This window comes from Mobula hypostoma, chromosome 12 (assembly GCF_963921235.1).
Source record: "Mobula hypostoma chromosome 12, sMobHyp1.1, whole genome shotgun sequence".
NCBI classification, from domain to species: Eukaryota; Metazoa; Chordata; class Chondrichthyes; order Myliobatiformes; family Myliobatidae; genus Mobula; species Mobula hypostoma.
In genome coordinates this window covers 81,677,858-81,702,328 of record NC_086108.1, presented here as the reverse complement: position 1 = coordinate 81,702,328, position 24,471 = coordinate 81,677,858, and the positions used below count along the sequence as shown (strand labels likewise).

Sequence of the window (24,471 nt, the reverse complement as noted above, 5' to 3'; positions counted from 1 at the left end):
TTGTAAAGGAATGATGAAAGGTTTTCCATCTTAAAGTTAATTTTGTGTTTCAAAGCACAAATGTCGGCAGATCTGATCATTGTTACGGTATTTTCTCTTTTCATTTCAGAATTACGGTATTTGGCGTGTAGTTGAGTGGTTCTAAATGCTGGAAATCTTCCTGGACAGATGTGATGCGCAGTAGTTATGGAACAGAGTTCGGTAACGTTTTATACATTTACTTCAATTTTGTTAGCTTGTAGAATTGTTACCTTAAGAGGAGGCCATTCTACTATAGTTGAGTCTATTCAGCTTTTATATTTATAGTTGCCTTTTGAAGGGAGATATTTTGAATGCTGTTAGTGTTACTAGAGTAACTGCTTTATATGCCTTGGTTATTTACCAGATAATGTTGAAGAACTAACAGAAAATCATGGAATGTAAATGTGATAATAAAAATAAATAAAATAGCCACCATTCCGAAGTTCTACTTTAGATTCCCATATTTGAAGAAGATGTCGTAAAATTAAGCCGCTAGATCACTCTGATATAACTTTAATTTTCATTTTACAGGATGTGACAGTTGTTTGCAAAGCCAAAGTTAAAGTCCATCCCTAACAACCATAATAATGAAGAGATTCACCAAGATGTTGACTAGAAAGGGGGGTTTAAAAGAGTATCAGAGGGCAGAAGTGAATGCAGTCATTATTACTGAGGAGAAGGTGCTTACAAGCTGAAGGGTCTTAAGGTAGATAAGTCACCCGGACCAGATGCACTACACCTCAGGTTTCTGAAAGAAGTACATAAAGTGATGGCAATGAAACTGACCTTTCAAGAATTATCAGATTCTGGAATGGTTCTGGAGGACAGGAAAACTACAACTGTCACTCCACTCTGTAAGAAGGGAGGGAGGTAAAAAACCAGAATATTATTGGCCAGTTAGCCTGACTTCAGCAGTTGGCATTATTAAGGATGAAGTTTTGTGGTACTTGGAGGCATATGATAAAATAGCCAAAAGTCAATATGACATCCTTAAGGGACATTTTGCCTGGCAAACCTGTTGGATTTCCTTGAGGAAATAACAGGCAGGATAGACAAAGGATAGTCAGTGGATGTTGTTTACTTAGATTCTCAGAAGACCTTGGACAAGGTGATGCACATGAGGCTGCTAAACATTGTAAGAGCTCATGTACTACATGAAAGATACTAGCAGATTGGCTGACTGGCAGGAGGCATAGAGTGGTAATAAAGGGGACCTTTTCTTGGTTGCCAGTGACTAGTGGTGTTCCATAGGGGTTGGTGTTTGGACTGCTTCGTTCCAGGGAATAAAAGGGTTAACATATGAGGAGTATTTGATGGCTCTTGGCCTGTACATACCGGAATTTAAAAGAATGAGGGGGGTCTCACTGCAATCTATCGAATATTGAAAGGTCTAGGTCAGGGGTTCCCAAACTGGGGCCCACAAATCCCTTGGTTTATGGTAAAGCTCCATCGCATAAAAAAGGTTGGGAACCCCTTGCCTAGATAGAGTGGACATGGAGAGGATGTTTTCAATATTGAGGGAGCCTAGGACCAGAGAGCACAACCTCAGAATACAAGGATGTTGCTTTAGAATAGAAATTATTTTAACCAGAGGAGTGTAAATTTGTGGAATTCATTGCCACTGAGGACTGTGGAGGCCAAGTCATTGAATATATTTAAAACAGAGGTTGATGGGTTCTTGGTTAGTAAGAGCATCAAAGTTTGTGTGGAGAAGGCAGGAAGTGGGGTTGAGAGGGATAATAAATCAGCCATGATTGAATGGTGGAATAGACTCTATGGGCCAAATGGCCAAATTCTGCTCCTATGTCTTATGGGCAAACAACAAAGATCTCATCACCAATCCCTGTAGAGCAGCATTGGTTTCAGACCCAATCAAAAAAGCAACCTTCCATCGCTGTCCTCTGCCTCCGATCATTGGATCCAATGTGCTTTCAACCTTTTCATGAGAGCACTGTCTGTGACACCTTCCATTGCTCTTGGCAATAATCTAGCTAACTAGATGGTAAATAATTAGCCAGCTTTGTTTTGTCCTTTTTGAGAGTAGAGTATCTAGGGCATTTTTTTTTACATTTTCCAGTAACGACTAGTGTGGCTGGAACACAAGTCTGCATACAATGACAAGATGTTGTTTGGTCCATAAGCTCTTGTTGTCTGCAATGAAGCAAACTGACTGACAGCTGACTTCTTTGATGGTAGGAATCTGAGAGGAAGTGGAGTTGGCTCACTCATTGGAAATAGAATATCTAATGATGGATGATGTACGAATTCAAGAAGAAAGGAGTCCTTAACATTTAAGGTGTTTCATTCTTGAATGTCAGGAGTATCTTTCCCTTTAAGCTTTACAGATTTGTGCTTCTTATAACTCCTTTGCAATATCTCATCCTAGCAAATGCATTTAATGACCAACAAGAAAGAGAAAAATTATTCAGTCTTCTGTACCAGTGACCCAAGTTCAATTCCCACCACTGCCTGTAAGGAGCTTGTACCTTCTTCCCATGACCGTGTAGGCTTCCACCAGGTGCTCTGCTTCCCTCCCACAGTTTAAGGATGTACTGGTTGGATGGTTAATTAGTTACTGTAATTGTCCTGTGATTAGGCTAAGATGATGAAGGGACTCGGCCCAAAATGTCGACTGTTTACTTTATCCATAGATGCTGCCTGGCTGCCGGTTCTTCCGGCATTTTGTGTGTGTTGATTAAGTCAGGGGATCGCTGCGAGGCACAGTTCAAAGGACCAGAAGGGCCTGTTCCACACTGTATCGCAATAAATAAAATTTAAATTCATAAGAAATACTTTAAGTGCTTTAAATATTTTAAATATATTGATTCATTATTATTGTAAGCAATGCTGCTTAGTTACAACACTGGTAAGCTCTTCACTAAAGAAGGTGAATTACTAACCTTTACACCAGTTAAGCAAAATAGAAAACGAGCTGTTCTGTGACAATTCAATCACCAAAAAATATAAATTTAAACAAATGATCTTTACAATAGATGGGTATTGATTTTCTAAGTAATCATTGTTCGAACAGTGGAGGAATGGGGTTTGCTGGGTCACCGTTTGGATTTTGTTTTAACTCCTGTTCTTCTGCTCAGTTGTATAACAACCATAAACACCCAATCTGCAAATCTGTAATTCAGGTTGGTATTCCTCAGATTTCTTGCTGAGGGCTTCTCAGTAATGTGCTTACATTGCAGTCAAAGTTGAAAGGTCTAATAGAAGTTCCCTTGTATTAAAAAAAGTAGCTGATTAGCTAAGAAATTTTATCTGTTTGCACACAAAATGAATCGCGGTTAATATGTGCCAATGAATTGCGGTTAATATGTGCCAATGAATGCTGTTAATCTGCTGAATGGTATCTGAACAGGAATTGTTCAAATACCATTCAGGAAATACTTCGTTTTATCAGAATCTTTATTTAGAGTACTGCCGCAGGGAAAAAAAACTGACAAGTAAATAATACTTTGTGGCTTCTGTATCATTCCATCCAAAGATTACGATGGTTAATATTTTATAATTAGTTTAAAAATAGTTTTTTTTACCACCAAGAGGGTTACACTGCAAATGCTTGACTACAGAAACTCTAGGCTCTTTTAGTGTGTCATTTACTAAGGTAAATCAAAAAGCTACAGCTATCAGAAAAATATTATTTAACTGTCATTAACAAATCTGTCGGGTTCAACAATAATCAAAATGGCACCAATTCTGTTTCTTAAAGGTATTCTTAGCAATTATGTGTCCTGCATCCCCTTCTAGACAAAAATCTCTTACAGACCATTATTATTTACAAACTGGAAATTTTATATATGTATTTAAATAATTAGTAATGTAGCTTAATATGTATATTGGTGACATATGAGGTAACATTACTAATAATTTTTATAACATTATTATAAATATAATTAAAACGATCAATTATACCATCATTCATTCAGTCCTTTGGTCTTCATATATAGAAAAAAAAATCACTCTTTCTCCATAAGACATGGGAGCTGAATTAAGCCATTTGGTCCATCAAGTCTGCTCTGCCGTTAAGTCATAGCTGATCCTTTTTTCCCCTCCTCAGCCCCACTCCCCAGCCCTCTCCCTGTAACCTTTGATGCCATGTCCAATCAACAACCTATCAAGCTCTGCCTTAATACACACAACAACCTGGCCTCCACAACTGCCTGTGGTAAAAAAAAATCCACAAATTCACCACCCTCTGGCTAAAGAAAATTCTCAGCATATGTTTTAAATGGACACCTCTCTATCCTGAGGCTACCCCCTCTTGTCCTAGACTCTCCCACCATGGGAAACGTCCTTTCCACATCTACTCTATGCCTTTCAACATTTGAAAGGTTTCAATGAGATCCCCATCCTTCTAAATTCAATAAGTACAGACGCAGAGCCATCAAACATTCCTCAAGTGATAACCCTTTCATTCCCAGAATCATAACTATGAATCTTCTCTGAACCCTCTCCAATGCCAGCACATCTTTTCTTAGATGAGGAGTCCAAACCTGTTCACAGTACTCAAGGTGAGTCCTCACCATTGCCTTATAAAGCCTCAGCACCACATCCCTGTTCTTATATTCGAGTCCTCTTGAAATGAATGCTAACATTTCATTTGCCTTCCTCACCATCTACTCATCCTGCAAATTAACCTTTAGGGTGTTCTGCACAAGGACTCCCAAGACATTTTGCATCTCAGATTTTTGGGTTTTCTCACCGTTTAGCAAATAACCTGCATGTTTATTTTTTCTACCAAAGTGCATAACCATGCATTTTTCCAACATTGTATTTCACTTGCCACTTTCTTGCCCATTCTCTTAATCTGTCTAAGTCCTTATGCAGTTTACTTCTTTCCTCAACACTACCTGCCCTTTACCAATCTTCATATCATCTACAAACTTGGCAACAAAGCCATCTATTCCATCATCTAAATCATTGATAAACAGCATAAAAAGAAGCGGAAACAACAGGAATTCTGCAGATGCTGGAAATTCAAGCAACACACATCAAAGTTGCTGGTGAACGCAGCAGGCCAGGCAGTATCTGTAGGAAGAGGTGCAGTCGACATTTCAGGCCGAGACCCTTCGTCAGGACTAACTGAAGGAAGAGTGAGTAAGGGATTTGAAAGTTGGAGGGGGAGGGGGAGATCCAAAATGATAGGAGAAGACAGGAGGGGGAGGGATAGAGCCAAGAGCTGGACAGGTGATAGGCAAAAGGGGATACGAGAGGATCATGGGACAGGAGGTCCGGGAAGAAAGACGGGGGGGGGGACCCAGAGGATGGGCAAGAGGTATATTCAGAGGGACAGAGGGAGAAAAAGGAGAGTGAGAGAAAGAATGTGTGCATAAAAATAAGTAACAGATGGGGTACGAGGGGGAGGTGGGGCCTTAACGGAAGATAACACCTTATATTCCGTCTGGGTAGCCTCCAACCTGATGGCATGCACATCGACTTCTCTAACTTCCGCTAAGGCTCCACCTCCCCCTCGTACCCCATCTGTTACTTATTTTTATGCACACATTCTTTCTGTCACTCTCCTTTTTCTCCCTCTGTCCCTCTGAATATACCTCTTGCCCATCCTCTGGGTCACCCCCCTTGTCTTTCTTCCCGGACCTCCTGTCCCATGATCCTCTCGTATCCCCTTTTGCCTATCACCTGTCCAGCTCTTGGCTCCATCCCTCCCCCTCCTGTCTTCTCCTATCATTTTGGATCTCCCCCTCCCCCTCCAACTTTCAAATCCCTTACTCACTCTTCCTTCAGTTAGTCCTGACGAAGGGTCTCGGCCTGAAACGTCGACTGTACCTCTTCCTACAGATGCTGCCTGGCCTGCTGCGTTCACCAGCAACTTTGATGTGTGTTACTTAAAAAGAAGCGGTCCCAACACTGAACCCTACAGAACACCACTAGTCACAGGCAGCCAACCAGAAAAGGATCCTTTTATTCCTCCTACCAATCAGCCAAAGCTCTAACCATGCCAGTAACTTTCCTGTACAGTAATACGATGGGCTCTTAACTTGGTAAGCAGCCTCATGCATGACACCTTGTCAAAGGCCTTCTGGAAGTCCAAATATACAACATCCACAGCAACCCCTTTATCAATCCTACTTGTAATCTCCTCAAAGAATTCCAACAGGTTTGTCAGGCAAGATTTTCCCTTAAGGAAACCATTCTGACTTTGTCCTACCCTGTCCTGTGACATCAAGTACTCCATCACCTTATCCTTCACAATTGACTCCAACATCTTCCCAAACACTGAGGTCAGTCTAACTGGTCTATAATTTCCTCCCTGCTGCCTTCCTTCTTTCTTAAAGAGTGGAGTGACAGTTGCAATTTTCCAGTCTTCTGGCACCATGTCAGAGTCCATTGATTTTTAAAAGATTATTATGAATGCCTCCACAATCTCTACCGCTACCTCTTTCAGAACCCTAGGGTGCAGTTCATCTGGTCTCGGTGATTTATGTACTTTTAGGTCTTTCAGCTTTTTCAACACCTTCTCCCTTGTAGTGGTAACTGCAGTCACTTCCCTTCCTTCACCGCCTTCAACGCCTGGCACACTGCTAGTGTCTTCCACAGTGAAGATTGATGCAAAATATTCGCTTAGCTCATCTGCCATCTTCTTGTCCCCTTGTTGTTATTTCTCCTACCTAATTTTCTAGTGGTCCTATATCCACTCACATCTTTTTTTTTCACATTCTTGAAAAAGCTTTTATATCCACATTGATATTGTTTGCTAACTTGCTTTCATATTTCATCTTTCTCCTTCTAATGGTTCTTTTAATTTCTCTCTGTAGGTTTTTAAAAATTTCCAAATCCTCCATCTTCCCACTAATTTTTGCTTTGTTGTATGCCCTCTCTTTTGCTTTTAAATTAACTTTGACTTTCCTTGTCAGCCGTGGCTGTACTATTTTTCCACTTGAATATTTCTTTATTTTTGGCATACATCTATCCTGCAGCTTCCTCATTTTCCCAGAAACTCACACCGTTGCTTCTCTGCTGCTGTCATCCCTGCCAGCAGCTCCTTCCAATTTACTTTGGCCAACTTCTCTCTCTGTAATTTCCTTTACTCCACTGAAATACTGCTACGTCAGACCTTAATTTCTCCCTATCAAATCTTAAGTTGAACATGATTATGTTGTGATGACTGGTGCCTAAGGTTTCTTTTACCTTAAGCTCCCTAATTGTCTCTGGTTCATTATATAACACCCAATCCAGTGTAGCTGATCCCCCAGTAGGCTCGATGCCAAACTGCTCTAAAAAGATATCTCTTAGCCGTACAACGAACTCACTTTCTTGAGATCCATTACCAACCTGATTTTCCCCATCAACCTGCATGTTAAAATCTCCCATACTACCATAACATTGCTCTGTTGACATGCCTTTTTTATTTCCCCTTGTAATCTGTGGTCGCTGTGATACAACGTATAACCTTGGACATTCAGCTTCCAACTACAACCATCCTTCAGCCACAATTCAGTGATGGCCACAACATCATTCCTGAGAATCTGTAAAATGCAGCAAGATCATCCACCTTATTTCTTATACCCTATTCATTGAGATATAACACCTTGAGTACTGTATTTGCTACCCTTTTTGATTCTGCATTCCTCAGGCACTGATATTCACCCTGCTGGCTGCGATTTTGTCCTTCCATCTGCCTGCCCTTCCTGACAGTCTGCACGCTATCTTTGCTCTTTTTACCATCCTCCTATTGGAGTCCCTTCAGTTCGGTCCCCCCCCCCCCAACAGCTCTACCAAAACTTCCAGCGAGAATATTGGTCTCCCTCGGGTTCAGCTGCAACCTGTCATGTTAGTACAGGTCATACATCCCTCATGCCTCCCCCCAGAAATTTTCCTTCTCCGCCCCTCCTTTTTGGTCTGTTTTTAGAGGACATTCAGTAGGTGAATGAATTCTCCTGGTTGTTGGATAATAAGGAAATGAGACATTTAAAAAGATATATAGTGAGTAGGATTGCTTCTTTGCTGTCTGCTGTTTTTTGCCTATTGTACGATCTTCATCTCAGATTCACATCTGATTCCATCGCCCCCCTTTGAGTGACTTCTGTTTCTCTATCAGCGCATGTCCGTGTTTAATTTCCATACAAGCGCATTGATGACCGCAGCAGTCTTAAACACAAATTCTTCCATCCGGTTTCCTGTGTAAAGCCAGTTTTTCTCGTTATGTCGTATATGTTCTGATGATATCCGCTGGTTTCCGCCTTTTCCCCTAACTCAGTTTGCCCACGACCATAGTGACGGGTCGCCTAATGCCACCTGTTCCATTTCGCACACATCCTTTCTTTCCTTCTCCCGCCCAGAAAAAGGAGTGGATTCACGTGGTCTCCACCTCACCAGTCACGATCAGTGCAAGACAAATACAGTACTTTACATCTCCACAGAGGTTACATACTTGCCCTTGGGAACAGATCTCTCCCCAAGGGTGATGCATTTTACAACCATTTGACTTGAACCTGAACCGTGACTATCCTCCACACGAACTCCTTGCATTCGCAATATTCGATAAGCAGCAAAACAGCTCGACGTCGCAATTAAACCGAGATTTGGTTGTCTTTTTTTTTACGTTCCTCAGCCCTATGCAATTTGGGTCACGATCCTCGCCATCTCCTTCCAGGTCAATGCATTAACACTTTGTGGAGTCTTTCTATTCGTGTTCCTGGAAAGTCACGTATTCCTCTCTTCATTACACTGAGGTGCATGTTCAGAAGTTCTTAAATTAAGTTTTGATTCCGCCTCTGATCATTTTGGTTGTTTAATATATTTTCAGTGGGTGACTTAGTAGGTGCAGAGGAGATATCAGGGGTAAGTTTTTTACGCAGAGAGTAGTGAGTGCGTGGAATAGGCTGCCGGCGAAGGTGATGGAGACGGGCACGATAGGGTCCTTTAAGAGACTCCTGGACAGGTATATGGAGCTCAAAAAAATAGAGAGCTATGGGTAACCCTAGGTAATTTCTCAGGTAAGGACGTGTTCGGCACAGCTTTGTGGGCTGAAAGGCCTGTATTGTGCTCTAGGTTTTCTATATTTCTATGACTTCCTAAAAGTTGTGTATCATTTTACACTTTTAAAAAAGCCGACATTATACTGTACACATTTTTAAAAACTGGACATTTTATCTTACCAACATCGGAGAACCTAAACTATATTGACAAAATAAAGTTTGTAAGAGTTTCTTTCTTATATATAAATAAGGTCCTAGCGCTTAAGTTTTTAAAAAATGCTTTAAATTTTAACAATGCAGAAATTTTTGAATTGCTGGGTTGACGTACAGATCAAATGTTCCAGGAGCGTAACCAATCGGATCTTGTGGGCGGGGCTCAAGCTATTTTGTAAAGCTTCATTTGCAATCGGTTTATTTTAGTACGGCCGCCTTTCACGGTTAAGGCGTTGTTAGGTGGCCTTCGTGTTGCATTGGATGTGGACAAGGTATGTTTGAATTTAGTTGGGAAAGTATTGATAACGAATCGGATTAGAATTTCTATCCGCAGAATGTGGTATCGACAGCTCGAAGGAATACCTAGTAATCGAGAAAGTCCAACTCTGGACACGTTAATCCATTAAAGGCAGAAACGTGTATTTAGCGGTGTTACTTATTAATGCTAAGTATTGGCATCGTGTATATTGCGTTAAATCAAAAACATTTTTGGAATCCCTTAGCGTCCAGAGGGATTTGATCCTGTCCTTGACGGGGAACGATTGCTGAAGAATTTGTCGAGCGCCCTGCGCGATCGAGTGGAGCGAATCTCAACGACAGGGTGAAAGGCTTTGATTGACCAATGCTATTAGCAATTGTTGATTACGAAAGAAAGCTGCTGTGACTTTTTTTTGGGAGGGGTGGTCACCTCGAAACCGCATAACTATGAAGCAATGTAATGCTAAACCTGTTCAGAATGCGTATGATGGAATGTTTCAAAGAATCCGTTCGAAGTCTCTAAACTTCTTTACAGAAGTACAAGAAAATTTTGCAAAGCGTTTCTGTGAAGTATCTTTACCCAACAGGAACAGCGTTTCAATTTTGCCGTCTTGCATCTGCTGCCACTTCTACTCGTGCGTTTGGGAACGGCGATGAAGCAGCGCACAAAATGCCCGAGGAACACGGAGAACGATGAAGTTTCCACGGAGGGAAATGGTCAGTCGGTGTTTCGAGTCGAGACCTTTCATTAGTCTGTTGCAGACGCTGCCTGATCCACCGAGTTCCTCCAGAATTTTGTGTGTTGCTCCGGATTTCCAGCATCCTGTATTTTTCTTTTGTCTCGATTGTTTCATGTTGTGAGCAATCGCTTTCTTTTATTTAAAAAAAAACTGCGTTCGCCCTCCCCGTTGATCAAATCGGTCAGCCTCGTCTTTGTCCGTTCGGATTTACTGGAGTTTTCATGCTTTGTTTCTAGGCAGTAGGCTTTCCGTCCGTGTTTGTCGAAGGGCAGATCTAAAGGGTAGTAAGACTTTAGTCATTAGCAGAACACTGGTTTTAGTGCTTTCCGTGGACAATTGGCTACGTAGGTTTAAAAATACATTTCCAAACGTATGATTTCAAAGAATTGCTTGATATTTTTGTGAGTAGCTGATCTGTGCAATACCTATTACTTAGCATCAAAGCAAAAACAAAACTATTTTGTCTTAATATCCCAAGAAATTCACAGCGGAGGAATTCATGTAAGTTCACTTCTTTATCAGGTCTGACAGCAACCCATTCACTTCCTAACTCAAACACTCAGCAAATGTTTGCCGAAGCATTTAGAACCCTCATCACTCCTGAAATGTTGCTTTAGCTAGAAAAATATGTTGGTGCGGGGATTTTTATTTTCGTTACTAGTCTTGATATTTTGGCTGTTAAAAATGCATGGGGTGCGCCTATGACTGACTATTGTTATCGACGAAGATCATGACTGGTCTTTTACCTCGATGTCATGTTTTTCCGGCACTATCCCTATATCCAATATTCTTTAATGTTCCAAAGTCTATCGCACTCTGTTTTGGATGAACTCTAGTGACTTAGCCCCTGCAGCTCTGTGGTGAAGAATTCCAAATATTCACCACCATTGGTAAATTAATATTTCCTCATAAAAACATAGAAAATCTACAGCACATTACAGGCCCTTCAGCCCACAATGTTGTGCCGACCATGTAACCTACTGGAGACGCTGCCTAGAATTACCCTACCTCATAGCCCATGTAAGCTCCATGTACCTATCTAAGAGTCTCCTAAAAGACCCTATTGTATCTGCCTCTACTGCCTTTGCTGGCAGTGCATTCCATGCACCCACCACTCTGATAAAAACACACCCCTGACAGCCCTCTAGTATCTGTTTCCAAGTTCCTTAAAACTATGCCCCCTCGTGTTAGCCATTGCAGCCCTGGGGGGGAAAAAAAGCCTCTGACTATCCACACAATCATCTCCTCGTCTTGTACACCTCTATCAGGTCTGAAATGACACATCACTTGCTCTGAGACTCCGATACTTGATTCTAGACTACTCAGCTTGGAGAACATCCAGTCTGTTGATTATTGTGCATTTTTTAAAGTTTCCATTACATAGGTAGATATGCTTTATTGATCCCGAAGGAAATTGAGTTTCGTTACAGCTGCACCAACCAAGAATAGAGCATAAATATAACAATACAAAAACCACAAACAATCAAACAACAATATGCAAACTATGCCAGATGGAAATAAGTCCAGGACCAGTCTATTGGCTCAGAGTGTCTGACCCTCCACAGGAGGAGCTGCAAAGTTCGATGGCCACAGGCAGGAACAACCTCCCATGACGCCCAGTGTAGTATCTCGGTGGAATATTGCCAGAGTCCAACAGCAAAAAGTTCAATATCCGGTCTACAAACACGTTCCTCAATTGTAATATGACCAGGATTGCACCATTTGTTGTTAATTAGAACAGCAAGCCCCCAACTTCTTTATGCTTACTGCTCTCAGTGCACTTGCGGTCAGCCCGAACGGTCTAGAAGCCCTTTATGGAAAAGTTTTGATCGGGTATGTCCTCGTGCAGCCACGTTTCAGTAAAACACATAACACTGCACTCCCGAAATGTTCTCTGACTCCTGGCTAGCGCCGTCAACTTGTCCGTTTTATTACCCACCAAACTCCTCTTCTCCGTAAGTCTCTGTTGTCTCGACCCGGTCCTCTTGCCTCGACTTTGTGATCCCTTTCTGCATCCTCTGTGTATTTTCCTCCAGATTTCAGCAGGGGCGTCTGCCGCTCTGTCTGTTAAACCGGCCGGCATTAGCACAATCAGCTGGTCCCTGGAATAAACAGTGCAATCATACTGCTGCCCCGCTAATGAGACACCTCTCCTCACCTAAACTCTACAGAATACAGGCATGGCCTCCTCAGTTTTTTTCCACATAAGCAAATCTGCTATCTCGAGATCCATGCCAGATACTCTGCTGCTCCATGTTGGTATTTCATGACTTTGTTTTGGATTGGACTTACGGTGTTAGAAGGCTTTCATGCACAAAATAGTTTTATTTATTAATTTAAGGATACAGGACGGAACCTTCCAGTCCAACGAGCTGAGCCACCCACCTATTTTTTTTTTGAGCCAATTTTCGATCCAACTTCTAGAGTTTGTAATTTTAGACCATAAGACGTAAGAACAGAATTAAGCTATTTGGTCACAGACTGCGCCACCATTAAATCATAGCTGATTTATTATCCCCCTCAACCCCATTCTCCTGCCTTCTCCTCGTAACCTTTGACACCCTTACCAATCAAGGATCTGTCAACATCCACTTTAAATATAACTGACAACTTGTCAATGAATTACACAGATCCATCAACTTCTGGCTAAAGAAATTCCTTCTCATTTCTTCTATTCTGAGACTGTCTTCAGGTCCTAGATTCTGCCACTATAGGAAACACCCTCTCCATGTCCACACTATCTAGGCCTTTCATTGGTCTAGTTTAGAGTTCAGTTTAGAATCCTCCCTCATTCCAAACTGAAATAGCAGGTCCAGAGCCTTTAAACACTCTTCATCTGTTAACCCTTTCATTCCAGGGATCATTTTCCTGAACCTCTTCTGGATCCTCTCCAAAGCTAACACATCCTTTCTTACATAAGGGGCCCAAAATTGCTCATAGTACAGTACTCCAAGTGCAGCCTGACCAATGTTTTGTAAATCCTCGGCATTATATCCTTGCTTTTCATATTCTAGTCCTTTTAAAATGAATGTGAACACTGTGATTGCCATCCTTACACAGACTCAACCTGCAAGTTACCCTTTGTTTTCTCAATCAACATTTAACGACCATGGGGTCATACTGGCTGTTTGCCTTGTTTGGTTAGTGTCAGCACATCATGGTGATTCATAGGTTTTGCATCCAACAGTTGCTTTCTTTGTTTTTTTTACACACACTGCCTAGAGATAATGATAACCTTTATTCATTACAAATGAGAACAGCCATAACTAATTCATAGTGTTCCAAATTTAGTTCTTCTTAAATGCCTTTCATAACATAAAGCAGGGGTTTTGTATTCATGAAGTTCCAGGCTATTCTGTGATAATCCACAGATTAAAAAAAACACCTCTATTGTAAATCCCTTAATTTACTCCATGTGTGCTAGGTTTTAGAAGCTTTGCAGAATACATACCAAGGCAATAGTTTAAAATACCATACCTAGGTTACTTGGAGCGATTTTCAAATCAAATCAATTTAATTATCATTCAAACTATACAAGGATACAGATGAAAGAGACAGCGTTCCTCTGGTGCAAAGGATTCAAAATAGCAAGTGACATTCAAGCAACACACATCAAAGTTGCTGGTGAACGCAGCAGGCCAGACAGCATCTATAGGAAGAGGCGCAGTCGACGTTTCAGGCCGAGAATTCCTGTTGTTTGCGTTTAAAGTGACATTCAAAGTAGCGAATAACATAATTCAAATAGTGAGCAAAGAAGCATATTCACTCGAGGGGAGGAAGAATTCATGCATGTTGTCATTCAGGGTCTTGGACTATATCGAGCAATCGACAGTGCAGTCTCCTGGCAGTGTGCAGACACATGCAATCCAGCCCATCATTCCACTGCTCAAACACAGGAGGGCAGCACTGTTTGGAGAGGCCAGGCCCGAGCCAAGCAAGGACGCAAGACTAGCTCTCACCTGGTCTGCAGCAATGGGCAAGCCGAGGCTTGAGGCCTAGTCCTTGCTACAGCTGAGGCTACACAGTCGTTTATCTGTCTACCAGTACAAGTTGTATCATAGCTGGAATGGAAACACCAATGGCCAGCAATAGAAAAAGCTACAGAAAGTGCTGGATACAGCCCAGTCCATCACAGGCAGAGTCCTCTCAATCATCAAGTACATTTATATGGAGTGCTGCCACAAGAAATCAGAATCAGGTTTATTATCATCGGCATGTGTTGAGAAATTTGTTAACTTGGCAGCAGCAGTTCAATGCAATACATAATATAGAAGAAAAAAATAATAAATTTAAGTAAATCAATTAGATTATATGTATATTGAACAGATTTTAAAAATCATGCAAAAACAGAAATACTGTATATTAAACAAGTGAGGTAGTGTCCAAAGGTTCAATGTCCATTTAGGAATCAGATGGCAGAGGGGAAGAAGCTGTTCCTGAATCGCTGAGTATGTGCCTTCAGGATTCTGTACCTCCTCACTTTCAAGGACTTTTTACAACTTGCAGTTAGTCTTTTGCACATTGGTTGTCTGTCAGACTTCATTTATGTATAGTTTTGCTATTTTTTTCATGTAAACACCTGTAATATTATGAAATTCAAGGTAGTATACATTGATAATGATTTAATTTCGAACTTAGAGCAGGATTATCAACAAAATTAGTGTTGGTGCAGTTTAACTGTGGGAGATCGTCTCAGACACTACATTTTTTTTGATTAAACAACAAAAAAATTCTGGCTCAGCACACAAACGACTCGTATTTTTTTTGCATGTAAGAGAAGAACTCTTAACAATGTAAACTCAGCCCTCAGCTCCTCAGCAGGTCATTTACATTGTGGCTTTAATATAATTTTTTTACAGAGTAAAACTGATAAACATGATAATTGGAGCCTTCTACATTTGCTACTGCATTTTAACTTCCAATTTTAGAAAAAGTTATTATTTCCTCAATTCACATTTTAGGAACCTACGAAGGATACTGATGGGGCTGGAGAGAACTTCAATTGCCATTCTTTTTGGGTTAATAATCTCCCTGGCGGCAGCGCAGAATGACATCAGAATCTGTCGGGTGGCTCCTCACTGGCAGATTGGCCGTCAAATACCAATGGAGGAACAGTCTGGACAAATTACCGTGGTGGCCCTTCTCAAAGCAAGCTGATGGTTCTGTCTAAAGCAGGCTGCCGTGTAAGTGTGGCAATTTATCTATACATTACCCCACAGAATAATGTTGTCCATAGTACTACACAAACGTTGCAATTCAACATCATAGTATGGAGACTTGCTGCAGTCCCATTCTCCCTCATTCCCATTAGCAGTTAGGCAGAGCTCAAGAGTGTCGAGGAATGAAGTGCTCTTGTTTTTCACTTCACTCTCATCCATTCTGTAGACGATGGCCCTTGTTTTGTCAGAGACAACCCTAGCAGTCGTGGTATCAGTAACTCTATACATGGACTGAGTCTTGAGTACAGATTTCAAATGAATTGATCACTTTTATAATGTTAACTATTTGGGCAGGGTGTATCGTAATCAATATTTTCCCTCTAGTTAGCCTTCTCAGTTAAGACTTCTGATGTTGGATATTTTTGTCCTTATTATTTGTTTATAATGCATTGAAAAATTGTATATTAAAATGAAATTTGGACCTATTGCCAAATTTGTACTTTGGTTATGTTTGGCAACTGGTTAAGTTCTGTCCTTTTTTAAATGGTTTATGTCCCAAGAGCAATCCTGTTCTCTTTTGCCTTCTAATATTTCAGATTTGAAAAGTAAGTAATAAAATCATAGCATCACTTAACTTTCCCATAAAAACAAAATGATTTGGAAGTTGATGGACTCAATAAATGATACATCAATCATTTCAATCATTCTGTGGCACCATGAGATCTCAAATTGTGTACAATTTTAAAAAGAAAAGCCCAATCAGAAACGTCTTGCACGTATTTTCATCTTAATGCTACATTTGTAAAGTCATGTTATTGACAGCTTGTACTTTTTTTCACTTTGATAGATTAGGCAAATTGCGTGACAAGCTTGTCCATCAGGGCCTAACGGGCATACATTACATGATTGTGAACGATAAAGCATCTGAATCCAGGATCCTGTATTGGAAACTCAGATCCAGCGCTCCCAAAGATATCCCTGTTTACCAGCAACAACTATTTCAACCTGATGTTTGGCGTATCTTGGGGGGTGTCAAGGATGATGTCTTTGTCTATGATAGGTTGGTGTTTCAGGGTATTAATTTTACTTAGAGCTCATTGTTTGTTACGATAATGAATATGTTGTTAATAAGCAGATTATTTTTCCACTTTAAGTATTTCCGTATAGTAATTCTTAAGATGGTGTCATATATTTATTTTAAGATGGTAAATGGGAGGAACTTTTTGCATTAGTTATTGGGCTCTGGCACTTTGATACTTTGCCTTGTAGCTATGCGGAGTTTGTTTGCCATTATAATCTGCTCCTTGTTGATGTGCATGAATCAGGCATCAGTACTCATCCTCACAGTGGATTCCAGTTAATTGGACCATTGGTTATTTGGGGTAGTCACTTATTAGGCATAATTCTTAAAGAACAAAAGCTAATTGAGAAGATAGCCAGGATTCACTTTGTTTATTTGGGACACTGTGCCTCTCAATTGGGGCAGGAGACTGTTGCTGAAAAGTTTCTAACTAGCGTCAGTCACGTGCACTTGTGTGGCCAGTAGGACACTACTGCATGCTTCGAGTGAACAGTTTTTAAATAGCATCAATTGCCTGTACTTGTGTTGAAAACGCAGTGAATTTTGTCACTGACAATTTCAGGCATTCAGGCTTGGTGATGCCGGAATTGGCCGAGAGTGAATGAAACAATTTCAGTACACAAGTTAGAATCTATGAAAAATCTGAAGGTATCAATGATCATCTTGAATATTACAATGAAAGTAAAGATTTGGAGGATGCAATGGTCAACAGCACTTCCTGAAGGCAGTTCATTATCTGCACTAGGTGCTTCCACTGATTCTGTTCATTTACATTCAAAGGAACGTGACACCGATGACATCATCTGTCAATAAGTATGAGGAACTAAGACACAGTTTTGAAGTATTGGTAGTGTTCTAATTTGTTCCGTATTTCATTTAAATACATAATTTGTTACTCAGTATATTTTTTTAATATCTTTTTAATTACTTCCATGAAACTTCGGCTAATTGGGGCAGCTGCTTAATTGAGATAAATGTACTGGTCCCACTAAGTTCCAATTCACCAGGACCTACTATATTACATTTTTGCTCCCCCTGTGTTCCTGGGACATTTGAGACAGATGAGATTACCAGACTAGGTGGGTTGGGAGCAATTTTTCCTTTCTCCATGTGGCTCAAAATTATGATGGTACTGGCTATTGTTTTATGAATTCAGTAGTTGTTGAGAATTCAAGTTTGTCTGACAAATGATAGTCGTTTGAATATGGAAATGAGACTCCTTACATTTGAAATTTTCTCTTCTTTTCCTAGATGTGGTAAATTGACCTTTCATGTCACGTCACCACGTAGCCATTCATATTTCCCCTATGTTGAAGCAGCAATTCGAGCCACATACAACAGGGATATCTGTGGGTTCTGCAGATTCAATAACAACACACTGGAGGTAATTGTTAGCATTAATCATTGGTCTCTGAGAGAACACATTGGTGGGTGGTAGATGGATCACAGTAGTTCCAAAATGGTGCTTGTGGCATCTCTGACTAGATAATTGTCATAGAAGTAGCTAAAAGCAAATAAAGCAGCTAAAGTAGAATGATTTTCCCTCGTCAACAGGAAACTGATGATATTCTTTTCTTGCAGACGGTCTCATCACCCTCTACAGAACCAAATTAATTCGATCTAACATCACGGGTTTGAAACTGAGGCTTTTGAAAATCGCCTGCATGAGTGCCATATGTGACCAACTAAATCTTAACAGGAGCCTATTATGAAAATACTCAACTTCATTTCAGTGGCCTTAACTGCTTAGATGCCAATGTTGACCCTAACGGGGTACTAAGTTTTGTTTCAGAAACCTAGTTTGATATTAACTATCTCGAAGCAATTTAATTTATATTTGGGAATCTCCGACGACTGCAGTCTAATTTGGTTAAGCTCTGTTGACTGGTCTTTTGAACAACTTTTTTCAAGGTGTGCCTCAAACCAGATAGCCCTCTGAATATAGGAAAACCAGTGTGATCTCAGCTGAATACTGCCTTTTGTCATGCATCCCATGTATGTGGTATGAATCAGTGCTATGTGGAATGAACAGGGGCTAAGAATAAATCAGATTCTAACCTTTTAAGCCAGTATAAAGTAATTTGTAAAGAAAGAGGAACACAGGGATGTCCCATTTCTTGTTATCCACAGACATAACTATGAATATTCATTATGGGAGTGGTGGGGGGGGGAGTATTGCAGGAGAATTTGCATTGCCTTGGCAGAAATGCTGCAAGATAAAGTATGTATCAATATTTTGATGTTGGCTTTACGTGTACTATTCAGTGTGAGTTATTCCTCTAGTTTTATTGTGCTTAATGAAGTCTTTGGTTCAAACTAGTTACTAGTAACTACAGACTGACCACTGCACAAAAAGCTTAAAGGAAAAGTTTTTAACTGACTTGTACAGACTGCTAGCATCACTTAGAACATAAGACCATATGAAATTAAAGAAAGTAGGTCACTTGGTTCCTTGTGTTTGCTCAGCCATTCAATAAGATAACGGATGATTCAAGTGTCTAGGTCCATCTTCCCGCCCATAAACTTCGATTGCCTTACTAACTTTGGGGGGGGGGAGGGGGGAAGAAAAAAACTATCCGTTCCATCGCAGCTTTGAACATAATCAAGGATTCAGCCTCCATAACTTTCTTGGGCAAACAATCCAATAGGGATTCAGCCCTTTGAGAAAAATTCTTGCTCACCAATTTTGTAGTTAGCCCTTAATTCTGCGATTTTTGCCCTCTGCTAGACTAACCAGTGAGGGCAACATTCTACCAGCATTTACCCTATATTGTGCTAAGAATGTTGTATGTTTCAATAAGATCATCTCTCATTTTGTTAAACTTCAATGATTGTCAACTTTTCCTCCCAACGCAATCCCTGCATACATTCCTGAATTGACTCCATATATATATATTTCTTCAAATAAGGGGAGTACATGGCGCCCTTTAAATTTTGGTAAGATTTGTATGTGCATTGCTTTGCAATAAAAGCCAGCATTATGTTAGCTTCCTGACTGCCTACTTTAGCTCTATGTGAGCTTTGTGTTTCAGAAGAGTAAATGTCCCTCTAAAATCCTCCATGTCCCACACCCCTTTTACGGTACATTGTGGTTCGAACAAGATTATATGATATAAATGAAGTACCACACACTGACTTTTCCTCTATAATAACCTTGTGATAATTTCACTTTTAACCATAACCACAATTTTAATTGACATTAATTTCTCTGTCTGACACTGAATGCAGCTTATTCTGGAGATCACTCGGAGAAGCCTGATCCAAGTTGTACAGGTGATCATGCTTCACAGCAGATCCCCTGCAATCTGCCTTCTAACTTTGAATATTATGTGTATGTAAAGTTCATAACTGTACATGATTTTGAAGATAACTCGTGATCAGAGGAAGGAATCTATTTCTATATGTATGGGTGATCAGTCATTGTTTCATTATAAGCTTGTTGAATTTGGACTGAATCCCCCTTATTTCCAACAAACACGCCTGATAATTTGATTGTCACCCCTTCCCACTATGATTGTAGCATCTTTTTCTTGATCTTGTTCATTTGCTGCTGGTCTGAGAAATGATTGCTTCTCACTCCTGTATCTGTGAGCTTGGCTATTTTCCTTTCAAGGCAAGGTACTCTGGTTTTATCATTATCACACTGTGTTCTGATATGGAAATAGTTTGGTTTATCTGCACTTCAAAAGTTGCTGAATTAATTTCATTCCAGCTACAATTTGAGCATTAACATTTCCAAAGGCTTTGAATTCAGGTTTGGTGAGACTATGCTGTTATTTTTTTATGGATTTGTGAATCTTCAATACAGCCAAATCAGATCACTGCGGTTCTAAGAGGGGCACGGGCAGTTCACTTCCTTCAGCTCACAACTTATTTTAACAATTCATCTGGCTTTTCATGGCATGTTTGTAAATAAAACTTAATTAGCTTTTAGTCATTTTTGTTAAGTGGAATAGATGTGTTCTTGCTATTTAGATAAGTTACAAATGCATTTAGAAAGCGGTTGTTTCTAATTTACTAATCTCAAACACTTTACTTTTTCATTGTCAACCTTTTTATTTGGTTTAGTTCCCTCCTCTGGTACATTTACGCCTTTTTCTGCTGTGCCTGAAATCTTGGCAGCTAGGAGATGATTTGCATATTTCGTTACATTCCTGTATCTCTCAGCTTAGTTGAAGATCTGGGACTTTATGGGCGGTGGAAACAAACTCAATCAAGCATTTTAAAAGGGAGTTTCCCATGTGCTTGAGGGGAAAAATAACTTGCAAAGCAATGGGGGAAAGAATACGATTAAAGTACTTTTTTTAAAAAAGGGAAATATACTTGGGTGTGCTGAATAACTTCTTCCTGAGTCAAAATAATTTCAGGAAAGCCAGAGCATTCTTGTGACTTACACAAGATCAATAATTTAGTAGTGTCTGATACCAAATTTACAATGTTAGTGCTTTGCTAAAATTATTTTCCCCTTACTCAGATTACTGATGTAAGTGACTTAGTGTTTAAGTAGGATTCTGTTGTTAGCAATCCTTCAATTCTTTGACTTCGGCTGGGATTTTGTTATCAATCTGCATAATGTGGTCCGGGTATGTGTGATACTAGCATATTTACTGATTTGTTGGTGTCACCAATTTTAGTTTCAGATTTCCAACATCTGCATTTTTTTGCCTTTTGATTATGATGTTTATCTTAAAAATATTATCAACTGTTCTTTGTAATTGTAACAAACTTTGGTTATCATGTTAAATATAATTTGAATTTCCAGTTTTCTTCTAATATGCACAAATAAGTGAATAAAAGTTTACTGGATATCGCAATGGTTGTACATTTTTTAATGCATTGCTTTTAAGACTACAGCCATTATCACAATATCTCTCACCCAGATCCCATCACCTTGCTCCCCTTCTATTCTCAAAATAGATCTGATTCGCCCCCAAAGGATCCATTGAATATAATAATGGAAGTAGAACTTTGGAATTTTAGCCTACATTTCCAATAACTAAATCCTCAAATCACAAGATACAATTGGTTCATGGAAAATATATAAATGTGTCTTAACCTCCACAGATGAGTAGCACTGAATTCCCTATTTGAACTAGCTTACAGGGGTGTGGTGTTGCAAAGTCTCTACCAACTGAAGTGACTCCAATCTTTTTTGCTATTGGGAACTTGGGATTCTGAGCACAGACTCCTGTTACATACACATTAGGAATCTAAAGGTAATTAATTGGTGTAGTAGAAGTTCTCAGGATCAAATTATTTGTAACGGCACGTTTGAATTGAGGGTTTGGAAATGTAATGAATTATGAAGAGAGGACAATGGCTCACTAGCAGGCTTGCCTTTCCAGCAATAACCAGAATGGGATATTCAATTCCTATATCAAAGTATACTGCAGCCATACACCCAGAATTTATAGAATTACAATGAAAGTAAGAGGAAAGAGTAGTTAGTTGTTCCTGTCATGTACTGTACAGATGAAATAAAGTCAATAGACAGCTGCCTAAATCCTGCATGGGCGGCAACCAGTCTAAATGAAGTATAATATTTTCTGTTTTGGATTTGCAAACAATTGCAGGCTGTTGAACTTGAACCAACTTTAAAATTTGCAAAATTATGAAGGCTATAGATAGAATAGAAGTAAGCAGGCTTTTTCCACTGGGTTTGGGTGGGACTACAACCGGAGGGTCTTGGGTTAAGGGTGAAAGGTGAAAAGTTTAAGGGGAACCTGAGAAACTTATTCACCCAGAGGGTCATGAGAGTGTGCACGCGATCTCGATTTCAATGTTCAAGAGACATTTGGATAGATACGTGAAAGGTAGGGGTATGGAGGGCTATGATTCCGTCATAGGTCAATGGGAGTAGGCAGTTTAAATGGCTCAGCATAGACTCAAGGGGCTGACTATGACAATAACTTGAACGTTGGATCAAGGTAAGGTAGAGGAATCCTTTACAGTTTTCATCTTTTCAGCCTGAAAGATCAGGTTGCAGAGTAACTTGAAAATAAAAGGTGATCCAGGGCACTGGATGAGGAAGAAGCTGTAGCTGCAGCCACGTTGCCTGGACAGAATATGATGCCAATTTACTTAATCCCATCAGCTGCACATGGTCTGTATCCCTTGTTACGTACCCCGTAACTGGGTTGCCAAACCAGCAGAAATGGACCGCTAGTTGGAGTCTGGATTACTGGAAACTAATAAAGTTTTATTAAAGAAATAAGTAACACAGTACTCTAATCGTAAGGATATAAATGCAACTGTTTAGCAATGATAAAACACACATGTACACAGAACTAGGGTAATAGGAATCAACCAAGCTCTATCGCAGTCTAGGGGTAAAATGATCAGTCTCAAGTGACACAGAGTTCTGTTCAGTTTAGCACAGTTCGCAGTAATCGCTGTTGTGCTGTTAGAGAGAGAGAAAAAAATGCAAATTGGATTCAGGCAGACCTTTGATGTTCACAGGTGGTTTCCGGCGGACCCTTTTATGTCTTCTGTGGTCACTGACTGTGACCCCTCCGTTCCGGATACGACCGTTCTTCCGCGGTGAACCCGGCACCCTGGCAAGGGCGGACACACACACCAGGTTCCCGCCGATCGCACCTTTTCACCCTGTCAGTCTGTGGTCAGTTCCCTCGAATCAGACTTCCAAACTCGTACCAACTTGTGGGGGCACACCACTCTTCCAGGGTCTCGTTATCTCGTGGTGTGTGTCATGCCTTAGTGAACCTGTTCTTTTTATCCCCCTGCTGGGGTATCGCCTGTCCATCAAACTTCAAACAGTTCAGGGTCAAAGCAACCGGTCTGTCAATATTCTGAACTGTGTTTCTTTTCCGTTATCTCTCTCGTTAACATTTTGAACATTCCTCCATTGTCTCCCTTATCTCTTTCTCATTAGCATCAATCTTCTGATAACTAGGTTTGTCGTCACACCCTGTATTCCTTGCCTGTTCATGTCTCTGTTTATATGCCTCTTAACTTTGCCATCATTGTCTGCTTCTACCATCTCTGCTGGTAACATATTCTGGACATTTATTTAAAGCAAGGAATTTTGCCTCACAAATTTCCTTGAGCCATTCCCCAACTCACCTTATCATTGGGCATTCCTAACCTGGGATAAAGACTGTACCTACCCCATCTATGCCTTTTGTAATTTTATACACTTACATCGTGTAACCCCCCCCCCCCACCGCCTCAGCCTCCAATACTACAGGGAAAACAGTCTTCAAGTTCATGTTTATAGTTGCCTATAACTATACAGGGAATAATGCTACAAAAATTAGCTTTTTGTAGTGGCAAACACAAACGTAAGTTTATGTTAAAGTGTTTACATTAACATGCCTGAGTTTGTACAACCTCTCTTAAAACAAATATCCTTCAATCCAGGCAATGTCCTCCATGAGCATCAACTGCACCCTTTCCAAATCCTTCATATAGTGTGGTGACAAGAGCAGAACACAATACTCCAAATGTGGCCTCAATGAAATTTTATACAAGACAACGTGACTTCCTAACTTTTATATTCAATGGCCCAACCAAAAGCAAGCATGCGGTATGCCACCTTTACTGTCCTATCCACTGGTGTTGCCACTTTCAGAAGCTATGGCTAGGCAAAGAGACCTCTATACATCAATGCTTCCAAGGGTCTTGTCATTTATTGTATACTTTCCTCTTGCATTTGGTGTCATATTTATCAGGATTAAATCCCATTTGCCACTTCTCCGCCCAAATTTCCAAATGATCTATATCTGCAATAACAGACCTAGAATAGGCATGAATAATGGAGAAAACAAATTAGGTAGCAGTGAGAAGCTTCTAAATGCAACTACTATATTAGAACCAAAATATGTTTATGTTTCACACATCTTTCGTTGAATAGGATTTGAATCATTATTTATGCAAAAGGTATGCATTTTAAATTGCAGTTTTAAAATATGTTCATTGGTTTATCATCAACTCTTCAGTAAAATATACAAAGATATTTTCCAAAAGTCAGAAAAAACACTTCCAATAAGGACTATTCTTTTTGTTCAATTCAAGATACAGCTATTACTGGT

General features: G+C 40.1%; 1 protein-coding gene across 3 annotated transcripts; it reads left to right on the top strand.

Moving 5' to 3' along the window:
- The first annotated feature begins 126 nt into the window (after positions 1–126).
- On the top strand, positions 127–21,228 carry LOC134354953 (selenoprotein Pb-like). Of its 3 annotated transcripts, XM_063064485.1 has the most exons (6): positions 9,381–9,454; positions 10,028–10,157; positions 15,142–15,363; positions 16,187–16,399; positions 17,672–17,804; positions 18,002–21,228. In XM_063064485.1, the coding sequence occupies exons 3-6, from the start codon at positions 15,161–15,163 to the stop codon at positions 18,032–18,034; spliced, it is 582 nt and encodes a 193-aa protein (XP_062920555.1). In that variant the 5' UTR covers positions 9,381–9,454; positions 10,028–10,157; positions 15,142–15,160; the 3' UTR covers positions 18,035–21,228. The 3 variants fall into 3 exon arrangements, with proteins under 3 accessions (XP_062920556.1, XP_062920554.1, XP_062920555.1); XM_063064486.1 differs by lacking the exons at positions 9,381–9,454; positions 10,028–10,157 and adding an exon at positions 127–201; XM_063064484.1 differs by lacking the exon at positions 10,028–10,157 and having other exon boundaries at positions 9,323–9,454.
- The last annotated feature ends 3,243 nt before the right edge of the window (positions 21,229–24,471 follow it).